Raw genomic sequence first — 12,324 nt, forward strand, 5'->3', positions numbered from 1 at the left:
CGTCAGCAGTAAACACCCTCTTTTTTTTCACTGTAAATGCAAATATCCGTGATTATCTGACCCTACTGCCTACTGTATCTCATCATCAGAACATCGTTGACAAGAATCCCAAGGGATTTGGATACAGAAGATAAAATTCCAATTTTAAGAGTCACTCTTGGCCTGGGAAAACAAACTGTCCATTTTAATGTAACTGTAGATATCCGATGACATCGTTGCCCTCTTTTTCAATTTCTCCTCTAGAGGAAGAAGTCAGCACAATTCCTCTTTGTCCACTCGCTCGTCTTTCCGCCCAAGGAAGATGAGGTGAGGATGTGGGTGGACGGAGACGAAGCAAGAGGAAAACAATGGAGATGGAGGAGATGGCCTTGTCCCAGAGTGAGGAACAACTGGCCACCTCTCCTCTGGGCTCTGCCATTAGGCATGCAAGCTGGAGAAACTGACAGCTGATAACAAAAGCCCCCCTGAACGCAATGCCAAGTTCTTTATCTGTGTGCTCCTGCATGGGCAAGCTGATTACAGCCTTTCCCTCCAAAACTTTCTCATTTGCTTTCTCTATTCTACTAATTCTCCTCAATATTTGGATGTGGTGAGTGTCTGTTTAGGGGGTGGAAAGCTGCAAAACACGTGGGTGAGACCCCAGGGTCCCTGTCTTATGTCTATGAACAATACGGCTATGTGTAGCATGTCTCGGGCAGAAAACAGAGAGAGCCATTGTTTCAAGACCCCCCTAACCTAACAGCTGTATGTGTCATCAGGAACATTGAACATTATGACGGGCAAATGAGGCCGCGGGAAATATGGAAACAAACTTTTCTCCACAGGAGGGATTGGAAATAGGTTAACTTACAGATTTTTGTTTACCTTCAGTGAGGGTTTTTCTTTTTTTTTCTATATGGAGAAGCTATAGCATTATCCTTATTCCCTTATTCCTATTCACAAACTTGAATGTCATTCTCAACATCAGTCCCAGCAACACATATAAAAATTTGTACGCTAGAATGTTGTCTGGGGAGAAAATCTCACAATTTGCTCTCTGCTGTAAACAAAACTGACCTTTAAGTTGAATTTGTCTCAGAGCGCCAACCTCTCCCTGTAAAAGAGCCCAGAGCACTCAACCGCTCGCAGCCAGTCCATCTCGCTCCAGTCTGCGGAGTGCAAGCGAATCAAAGCAGGCCAAAACTCATCCATATCTATGCCATACGAGCATCTCCTAAATAATGCAGCAGTCTTCCTGCACCAGACAGATTCTGCTGCATCGGCGCTATTGTGAATCGTGTGTCACACACTTTCTCTCTCTAACTCAAATGCACACACTCATCACTGAACTTGCTCGCTTCCAACTTTTCTACTCCTTTTCAATAAGAAAAAAACAGGTGAGATATGGATGACCATTTCTGCCTCACAGTTAAAAGAAAATTGTCTTTCAATGGGATTTCACATTTGCAACTACAGTACATATCTATCAGTTGTCACTTTATTTCTTATAATTGTGACTTTGTATGTCACAAAGTGACTATTTATTATTTCAAACTTTATCTTATATTGAATCAAAAAAGTAAGCAAGTGAAGTAAGAGGAAAAGAGAAATTACATTAATTGTATTTTATGGTCTTCTTTTCCAATCATTACAGTGGACACACAACCTCAAATTGCACACCTTTATAATAAGCCTCTTAACAATACACACACACACACACACACAAACATTCATTTTCAATCCCAATACGGTGTCTTAAGACATTCAGCTCATGCATAATACAGAAAGCTCCTAAAACAAACCCAGAGAACCACATGGCCAGAAATACCACTATACAACCCCACTCAATCTCATCGCCCAGCAGTCCTCACCACTAATGGGAGGCCCTGTGTGCAGGTCAAACTATCTGTCCCTCTAATGGAGCCAGCTAAGACATCAAGTCTGCAGATCCACAAAGCTGTTTGTTGGAGTGTTTACATGTGTGTGGCTGCCCAGTGAGTCAATCACTTAACAGACAGCAGCTGAAGGCACCAATTAAAGAAACTGTTTTCAGACAGGCTTCCCAACCACCTGTAATGGAAACAGGTCAATTTAGTTCAAAGGGAATTATTTAAGATTTTATAGGTAATTTGGGTTTTATGGTTGATAACTGAGTTGGAAGAGAGAAAGTGAGGAAATGAGTTTAAGAGAATGAAATGTGAAATCCCAAGTTTACATCAAAATGTGCCATTGCATAGGCCTGAACAACCATCAATCATGTCATTAACCATCGCACTAAGTTCCTCAATGAGGTTTATATTAAATGCACCAGTTCAGCTAGGATCTGGAGGTACTTGCACAACGCTGTGAAGGTGGTTCCCTTTGTTGTCATTGTTGCAGGAAGGGGTTTCCCAAGGTTGCTGATTGGCTGGAAGTTCATTGAAGTTACGTCTTGGGTGTTGGCTGACTAATGGTGTGGAGCCAGTGGGCTGGTTGAAGTTTTGAGGCGGGCACAGTCGTAGTGGACTTTGCGGCAAAACTTAACTCAGAACATGAAAATCTCAATTGGTAGAAAATAAACTAAAGTAAAAGAAAGAAGTTTGATGAGACTAGATAGTGTTTCTCTTAATTGGTTTTAAAGGGGCAGTTGGCAAGCCAGAGCACGCTCAAAGAGCACTAAAACATAGTGCAAAAAGGAGTGGAGAAAAAGCATGGCTAAAAGCAATGTGAAAATCAGAAAAGGCAAAATGCATAATTTTATGCTTTCCTGAGTTTTTAAACCGGGCTGTTGGAAACATCCCAAATGGTGTCTTGACCGATTAGCTTGGGGTGTTGCTATGTTTCTCCTCCCAACACATAAATCAACATTTTATTCGCTCCGTCACATAGTCCGAAATTTCCAAATCTTGCAGAGTATAATTTTGACATGATTTCTATATAAATAATATAATTCATTTTACAAAGTATTGATTGAAAGAAATATTTAAAGCAGTAATTTTCAAAGTCATACCCAACATGAATATAAACCTATAAACTATTCAATAGTTATTCAAAAGACATACACAATGAGTGATTAGTACATGATAGTCAAATGTGTGGGTTACACACTTAATATGGAGTTATGCATAGAAATGATTAGTTGCTCATACGTCCTTTTGATTTCATGTATCTGTAAAAGGCAGTATCTCTGTTGCTCTGTGAATGTGAGGATGTGCTTTGTGAAGAACAACAGAGCTAGAAGGAACCCGGTCTTTGTCCTGGGTGGGGGAAACCACCCAACGAAATCTCTACTAATGGTTTTCCTTATGTGATTGTCATGATGTTGTCTCTTCATCATTAATCTTGGGTTTCTTGCACCAAAATTGACAATCTCCTTCTTGGGTTGGGATTATCAATAAGTGTGTTTTGTTTTAATGTGCAAGCTGTTCTGTGAAAGAGTTGGTTGGTTAAGGTTTCTTCAGACTGGCTGGCGCTAGGGTATTATGGACAGATTTATGACACTGTCTTGTTGTCCTGGGCCTCTTTGTGGAATTTGGCTCTTTGAATTATTTGAACACAAATCTGATCAAATCTTAAATTGTCTGATTCACTCTGAGACCCTACACACCATTATGATGCCTAATGGTATAGAACAAATTTAAGACACCTTAGATATAACTAAGAAAGTACTTAATGATGGTAATTATTATTTGTATAGAGACAGAATCATATGTTAAAACAAATGGATATGTACATAGACTTTGGGTTATCACACACAGCAGTAATGCATAATATGTGCTGATTTTTGAAATCAGGATGTAACACAATTATTATGTTTAAAGTCTTGATGCATACTAAATCAATATATTAAATCGCCCAGCTTGCTGATACTGATGCTCAACACTACAAAGCAGGAAAGAAAGTATGTAAACAAAAGTGTTCGTTTGAAAACAAAATGATGAAAAAAATTATTTAAATAAAAATGCAGAAAGGGATAGTCAGTTATGTATTTTCTTTGCTCTTTACAAGGCAAAAGGACTAGGGAGGAAGGAAGCAGTAGGCAAAAGTCTTATGATCTTAACACGCTTCCTTTGAATGCTTCCTTGTGGGACTTGCCAACCCCATGCCAAAGGTTTAAAAAAAAGCACAGTGCTAGAGATTACTTGGAATACAGATGGCACAGTGCAACAGAATTCCACTGGGAGACTGAGGGACATTCCGAGAAAGCAAATTATGGCTGGGAGAAAGAAGCGGCTGAGCTTTGGTAAGGGCACGCACATGAATATCTGGCACTAGGGGCTGGTCTCTTCAAGACTCTGTCATGTTCTCTGCTTCAAATCCTGCTCTTTGCTACTAGTTCTAAGCCTTCATCTTGTCAGACACTCTGCAATTGTGTGTGTGTGTGTGTGCACGCATGCACACGCCCGCGTGAGAGAGAGAGAGAGTGAGTGAGTGAGTGAGAGAAAGGCAGACAGACAGAGAAGACAAACAAGAAGGAGACCAAGAGATAAAGGAGATGTATGTTTGCACCTGCGTTTGGGTGCGTATATGTCTGTGTGAGTGTGTAAGGAAGAATGTGTGTTTATGTGAACCAGTACAATCTTTCTCTCTTTGCACTATCTATCTATGAGCCATTATTCAGAGAGGGAGCTGGTGAGTCAGATGTGAGCTGGTGGTGGTTTTTCAGAGTGTGGTGTGCTGCTTGTATGCTTGTCAGGTGAGATGAGTGGTTCTGGCCGTCCGGGAGCCTCTCTGCTCCTCCCAAAGCAGCTGCCACCAGTCTGTCAAAGAATTGCTCTGCTACATCCTATTCCACACTCTCCCCCACCTTCTGTCTTACTTACACACTCACTTAATAATGAGAAAAACATCTAGAGTGCAGCCAGGGTCATATTTTCCACCTAAATGAGTTACAAAGTCCACATGAAAAGCTCAATAGTCAACAAATATGTTCCCCTGAAATGCGTTAGGAAGTCCACATAAAAGCCAATAGTCAACAAATAGCTGTTATAAAGAAAAATTGATAACATATCCTCAGATAATGCTCTGTTATTGTGCTTAACAGTAGCATACTCTACTTTTAATCTATGATTTATGCAAACCAGGCAGGCATTTTATTAATATTTCTGCTTATATTTTTAAGTTTGTGATGGTGCTAGGCATTTAGATTCAACATTTAAATTTAATTACCACCTCCATCCGTGTCAATACAGTGGCCTCATTTATCAAAGAGACAGACAGAAAGCGCAGCTTAACCGTCAATAAACATTTGTTTTTAATTCGTTTACTGGAGCGCCGACCGAAAGTGCTTTGCTTCGCTTGTGGTTACACCGTTAATTGGGAGAAGAAACACTTTTGGATCTGAGGGGGTCGGGGGATTTTGAAGCCTTTATCTAGAGATGAATCAAAGCCGGCGTTAATAATACACCCAATGAATAAAATATTTGTTAAAAGGCGTGGAAACAACAGACGCACTGTAAAAATAGGCCAGGCTCGAGGATGCTGTACTACTCCACAAATGAATCAACCTTCCTTTACAGCATGCAGAATATGCAAAATGTAGCGCCACCTTTGGTGTGAAATAAACAGCGCAAATTTGAATATGGTGTCCGACAACTACTTAGGAGAGTACAAAGCTACTGAGCTTTTAAATGTAACACTGTACAAAACAGTCTTCTTAGATTGTGCAAAGAAATACATGTTTTCTTTATGTTTTGACGTTTGAAAATAATTCAAATTGCATGTTTGTTTGTGCAGTAACAAGTTTGCACAAACTTTACTTTGCACAATGTCACTCTGCAGGAGTGATGAGAATATATACAGTAGGCTACTTTTACAGTACATACTTTCTAGGAAATAAAAATTTGGAGGGAAATGTTAATCATATTTCAACAGAATTAATTAAATAGCTCATAAAATATAAATAGTTCTAAGAAAAGAAATGCTTTTTAATGACTTGTGTGACAGGCGTCATCTTTCCCTAAATCTTTACAACTTATTTAGCCCACAAACGTACACTGATTTGGAGAAGCTGAGTCTGAACATAACACTGTAACAGTTTTTGCTTCATTTAGAGTAGGTATAACAAGTAATGACAATAACAGTTTAGCCAGATTGATTCAGTGTCCGCTAGCACTGATTTTGATTCTCTATAAAGAACCCGCTCATAAGAGTCATTTGTTCTGAAATTGAACAACAACTGTCACGCTGAATGTGTTATTCACAAAAAAAAAGAGCCGACTCATACGAGTTGTTCATTCGGGATCATGCTGTAGCCTACTGTTGACGATGTATGCCTGTGAGTCACTAAAAAGAACCTGTTCATGAGAGTCATTCGTTCGGGAGTCGGACTGCACTCATCGCACTGTCAGATCGCACTGTGCGGTGTTCTGTCCGTGTCGGTGTTAAAAAAATAAAACCTTTTCGAGAATCCTTATTGAAATCCTCTAAATCCTTAAAAAAAAAACACACAAAAAAACATTCATTTTCGGTCTTCTTTAAAGAGTGGAAACAGTTGCCCGCTCCCAATCCTACTCTGCAGCGCTGCTGTCTCTGTCAGAAACAAAGAGACAGCACACTGAGTGCAGCAAGCGATAGCCAGCTCAACCATACTTACAACATATCAGGATAGCGAGAGATGCCCGCGGCCACACTACTACATAAAGTACAAAATAATGAATAAATCAACACTGCAACGAGCATAATCTTTCAGATCGCGCGCATTCCCGGTTCCCCTTAGACTATATCGAGAAATGTCGCACCTCTGCCCGGCACCATTTATATTTATTTAATGCTGTTGAATTATTCTGTTTGAGAGAGGAGATTGTGCCTTCCTGATGGCGTTGGTTGTGAAATTATTAAAAGGTGTTTCTTCTGTTTTGGAGACTGTGATCAGCATATTTCTTATGCAGTAGACCTTCGTGGCTTTTAACACACTTTCCCAAACCCTCAGAAGGGTGTTTGCTGATGGCCATTATCATGTTCACACCTGGTTCATTCTTTCTTCAACTTTTCTCTTTCTAAGTCTGCTGTCTGGATGATCTCACTAAATAGGGCACTGGATAACATCCTCAAGTGTGTCATGTACATTAGGCTATCCTCCAGTCCACTATGAATATAATGCATAATTAGTCAGAAACGCAGCCACTTGTTCCATGTACTGATGCTCTCGCGATTGCATCAAACAACAACAACGAAAAGTTCCCAAAGCACATTCAATCCTTAACACATGCATACACACACCATATTTAAGCGGGTTTCCGTGTGCCAGAGTATTTCTTCATATGCACACAAAAGGATTTTTAACTAGAGTTTACAAAAATAAATGCACCAAACATCCTGCCAAAAAAACTATGGCACTTATGTTCCGGAAAACTAACACCATGAATTACCTTGCAGAAATATGCGAATACATTTCGGTAGCTATTATTTGTTATTTAGCTACAATATGATTCCATCACTGTACCTCGGCACTGCCACAGGACTTTTCTGTAGGGGCACAGTGAGCAGTATATTAACATCAGCTGCATTATGCTGGAGTACACGCCTGTATTGGACAAGTTTAATTTCCAAATTAGCCTTGTTTGCATTTGGCGCAGTGCCACTCGCCCAATATATATCGGCAGGGTCTAACTATAGGACCTCATATGTCACAAAATTATGCAAGCAATTATGAAACACCACTGCGTTAACTTTAAAACGGAGCACGCTGAACGATCGGTGATCGCGTAATGATTAGGTTGACGCAGCGCTAAGTAGTACACAACCATCCGATTCTATCATTAGAATAGTTACTGAACTAAAACAAAACGTCTTACCTGTTCCTAATAGGCACAATGCGATGTAAAACGTCAACATCTTTCCGGAGTCTTCAACACTTGTCCTGCAGTCCAGACTGAAATTGTGCGCACGAAAGCTCCGGCTGGACTGGATGTGGAAGCTGGTCCTCGCCCACCTCTTGAATTGGGTAAAAAAAATTAAAACACAGCAGATTATGTTAACCTCAGCTCTGAGAGCTGGAAGTCTCTACTGCCATCGGAAAACAGTCTAAGCATCAATGCAGGTCGTCTCTTTAAAGTTTAGAACTTTCTCTCGATCGTTCCCGTGTTCAGTTAATATTTCCCAACAAAATGTTGTTCAAATTAAGATGCTTCAATGCGCGGGTCTTGAATCAATCCAAATGTCTGGAGAAAATCCTCCGTATAGGGGTGATAGAACAAAAATCTCCGTTTCTCCTGTTCAGCGGGGCTCCGCTCGCCGGTGCAACTGAGCGCGTTTCAGCACCACAGCTCTATAGCGCACATAAACGCCTCCTCTTGCGCACAGTTCCCTCCGTACTGCTCTGTTCACTCCTCACTCTCTTGTGATGAAGCGGCAAGGCGAGGATACGATCTGCGCTGCCTGTTGTACTACTGACTGAATGCTGGCTCGATGAATAAAATAGGCGCTTTTTTCCCACTGGAGAACATCGAGTTTGAGAATGAAGTAATTCTCAGTCCACAGGGACTGCCGTTGGCCTACGCCCCCCGGGTCCTGCGATTGGTTAAGCGTTTAAACTATACGGGGGTGATAGCAGTTGGGGGTGGTTGGTCCTTAAACAACAGGGGGTGCCTGGTTATGCGCGCCTGTGAATGAATAAACTGCTGGGGAAAGTAAACAGGTGTGTCCCGGAGCAAACAGAGTCTACCGAACAGATGATCTTAATGGGTTTTCTCTGACTCCATACACAAGCGATGTGATTACACTCATATCATTTAATGTTATTTATCAATGTATGGTTGGATACGTTCTACATGACCCTTATAAATCGACATCCATAGCATGGAATATTTTCAAGATTAATAAAATATTAGATGTGTTTATTAATGATAAAGATAGGCATATATATATATATATATATATATATATATATATATATATATATATATATATATATATATATATATATATATATATATATATATATATATATATATATACAAACAATCCATTAAACCACAAAGGTGGCAAAATGAGCAAAGTTCCAAAATAAGGTTATTTATTTTTCAAGGTAAAATAGTTTTTACCATGCCTTGATTAAAGTGCTGGTTGAATGGTCTCAAAACGATAATATTCACGTGTTGTTTGTTAGAGTGGTTGGTGAAACACATGAGTCATTTGCAAAACTTGCAAAATTTTCAGGAGAAATTAACCCATGGGGGGCTTTTTCTTGACGCATTGATCAAATATGCGTTTTGTTTTTCTTTGTATCTTTAAAAAAAAAAAAAAAAAAAAAAAAGTCCATTCATAGCTATAAGCCTATGTCAGAATAATATTGTATTTCTGGTCACTCCGATTTTGTGTCATTTAATCCCCAGTGGGCGTGGTGTTGAAAAATAAATAATTTTGGTATTTACATCAGCGTCGGATTCGTTCACTCGTTTTTGTTCGTTCTTGTCACGGTAGTGAATATTATAAATATATACCCCTTGATTTAATGTGTTTACATTCAGAGGTGTCCATATTAATACGTCACGTTCATATATGTTATTATGTAAATATTCAATTTGTTAGCTGACCCTGAACAATGAGTGATTCGGACACAGCGAATCTTTCAGATCTCTTGCGTGAACAGATTCATTGTCAACACTCAAACGATTCATTCCTGCATCAGATGTTTCATGTTTGAGGTGGCCTTACGTTTGTTGCCATCTCCGACATCAGTACAACCGACAAGCTGATTGGGATAGTTGGCTAGTGAAATCAACTGGATTCACACTGGTTAAATGGTACGCAATTATTTATTAACTGCTTTCACGCTGCATTTTTCAAATGATTACCATCGCACATATTGCAGGTCAACTTGTTGCTGCACAGTTTTATAAGTATCTCTTAAGATTCCACCTTACTATTTCGCACAAAAAACACGCTGGGACCTTTTAGAAATCCAGTCGTTTTAAACAGAAAGCTGTAAAACCATGGGGAAGGTTTTGGTCTCCACCCCGTTAAGATTTATTATACGTGAGGGGATCAAATGTGAGACTGCCGCTCATAAACACATGCTCACGAGAGAAACAGCTTGCTGGAGGCGAAGATGATGGGATTCCTGTGAGTTGAAAGAAACGAGGTTGAGTAAAGGGGCTCTAAACAACAGGGGCTCACACCTGCTGAGAGAGCAAAGTAAACAGCAACAACTACTGCGTGAAGTTTACCAAGTCCTGAAAGGGTGTGAGCCAGACGTGTAAATTAACAACTACTTTTTTTTTTTTTAGAAACCAGTCGAGGTCGACTTATCTCCCTCTAACTGAAATATACAGTAATTTATTTTGTGACCTCACTTTGAGGGTGCTACACCCCACCCTATAGGCCCATGGATACTTAAATAATTAATGTACTTATAAGAGGGGGTTTATTAATAATGAATACAGTTTGATACATAGTAAACTGTTCTGTGTTGGGGGAGAAGGAGACAGTTAAGATGTCGTTTGCATGGTAATTGTAAAGAAAGTCATAAATAAAGCATGAGGTGAAGTTGTATGGAAATGCGACTCCCCGGGAAATTAGAATATTTTAACTAAATATTATCTCAGGCCCATTTGACCCGGGGTCAATTAGAAAAGAAACGTCGGCGTCGATGAGGATGCGAGGCTGAAATTAATATTGAAGCTTTTCCCCTCCTGTCTAATTTACAAGGCTGATGCAAAGTTGAGCTGAAACATGTATATTGTGTGAGATTGAGGTTTAATTTGACAAGGCGCTAAAAAGTTGATTCTGATCTCGCACTGACAGACAACAAACACAGCATTTGCCTTGAAGACTGACAAACTAAAATGGCAATTCCTCTATGGAGAACATTTTCTTTCTGATGTGGAGAAACTATTATTGTGCTGTCGCACAAAGGTTCAAATGTCTTTCTGTCAGTCTTAAAATGGTCTCCTCTACATCCCTTAAGTAAATATTGTATCACTTAAAGGTCAGCATTCCTTCTAAATGTATAAATCAGAGCTACTTGTCTCTTTCATCCAAATGTCACAGGATATATGCTATTAATAGTCTTGGGCATATAATAATATCAGTCTTGAGTTTCAGATGTCTCGTTTTATGAACCAGTTTGACTCTGCAGTGTAAATTAAGTGAAGATGTGTAGAATTCTATTGTCAGCATGAAATGAAATTGACTCTTTCTTTCATCAAAATGTAATTAATTTGCTCCATCTCTGAAATAACTTTCTCTATTTTGTGACATAATCATTCTTTTTACTAAACCACTTCCCTCAAACCTGTTATAGAATTCATTAGTGTTATTGTAGTATCATTGATATGTGGTTATAAGTTTTAAAATAACATTTTCAGTGGGATTTCATTTTTACATTTGATGTTTATTTAAGTAATTTTGTTTGGGTGTGTTTTTGTCACTTTTATTTGATTGTTTTTATTATTAAAACTATGCTTAGTTTTCATCAAGTTTTTTTTATTTCTTTGGTTGATTTAGTTTTTGTTATTTTAGTACTTCAACTTAAGTCAATGAAAATGAAAAATGTTGCCTTGGCAACTAGTTTCGTATTAATTCATTTTAGCCTATTTTATTTCAAGTAGTGAAGTTTTCCAGTGGTCACTGGATGTCATGTTTTACTTAGAAAGGTCACATTCAAGAAGCAAATTTCATTTCATGTTGACTTAAAACTCTTCCTCCAGTTTCTCCACTTTTAAACGTAGTGCATGGCCAGCATATTTTCTTCATTAAAAAGATCATGCATCCGTTCAGAGTTTGCTGAGCGGTGCGCAGTCTGCTATGGTCAAAGTTCCCCTCTCTTTACATCAACCATATGAGGACATTACAGCAGCTCTTACTATAATTGTGTTATTGAGTACAGCCTTGATCTGTGTCAACCATAACTCTGAGTATTGCTACACAGCAATAACTCTTTATGCCTTTACCTATGCCAGACATCTCATGCATTCCACCAATTATCGTGAATATCATGCATTTCGGTTGGGATGCATACTAGCACTGCTTTAAACTTGACCTTTCTGTTAAGCCATCTTTGTCCGGCTTTAACTACAGATACAATCATGAAAAGAACAGTCAACAACATGTCCTTCATCTCAATATCAAAATACCAGGCAGGCCATTATTGAAAGCTGGTTGAAATGAAAGCACCTCAGGGGAAGTTCATGAGGTATATGGTTGCTCAAGGGTCAAGGGTATGGCCTTTTGCTGGGCCACAGGCTGCTGAAAAAGGCTGTGTTACGGAAACAGGAGTGTGATAAACGCTGCTTCGTTCCATGTGCCATGCCTTTTATTGTGTGATATGGTATTTTTAGACAGGGACAGGTTTCTTTAGTCAGGTTTAAAGTTACAGAGAATATCAAGTGCCTTTGTGATATGGAATCATTTGTTTATGACCCT

The 12,324-nt window shown here is 39.2% G+C and overlaps 2 protein-coding genes across 2 annotated transcripts in view; one reads left to right on the forward strand and one right to left on the reverse strand.

The window, feature by feature from the left end:
* LOC113114945 (kin of IRRE-like protein 1) overlaps positions 1 to 8,420 on the reverse strand; it is a 43,826-nt gene extending 35,406 nt beyond the window's left edge. Inside the window, exon 1 of the mRNA XM_026282073.1 lies at positions 7,755 to 8,420. Coding sequence (XP_026137858.1) covers positions 7,755 to 7,794 — 40 coding nt within the window. The 5' untranslated portion in view covers positions 7,795 to 8,420. The remainder of the gene's footprint in view (positions 1 to 7,754) is intronic.
* Positions 8,421 to 9,613: 1,193 nt separating this feature from the next.
* The window catches only part of LOC113114947 (nephrin-like), a 136,477-nt gene continuing 133,766 nt past the window's right edge, over positions 9,614 to 12,324 (forward strand). The window contains exon 1 of the transcript XR_003293812.1: positions 9,614 to 9,704. The gene's annotated coding sequence lies outside the window, so the exon portion shown is untranslated. The remainder of the gene's footprint in view (positions 9,705 to 12,324) is intronic.

Source organism: Carassius auratus, chromosome 15 (genome assembly GCF_003368295.1).
Source record: "Carassius auratus strain Wakin chromosome 15, ASM336829v1, whole genome shotgun sequence".
NCBI classification, from domain to species: Eukaryota; Metazoa; Chordata; class Actinopteri; order Cypriniformes; family Cyprinidae; genus Carassius; species Carassius auratus.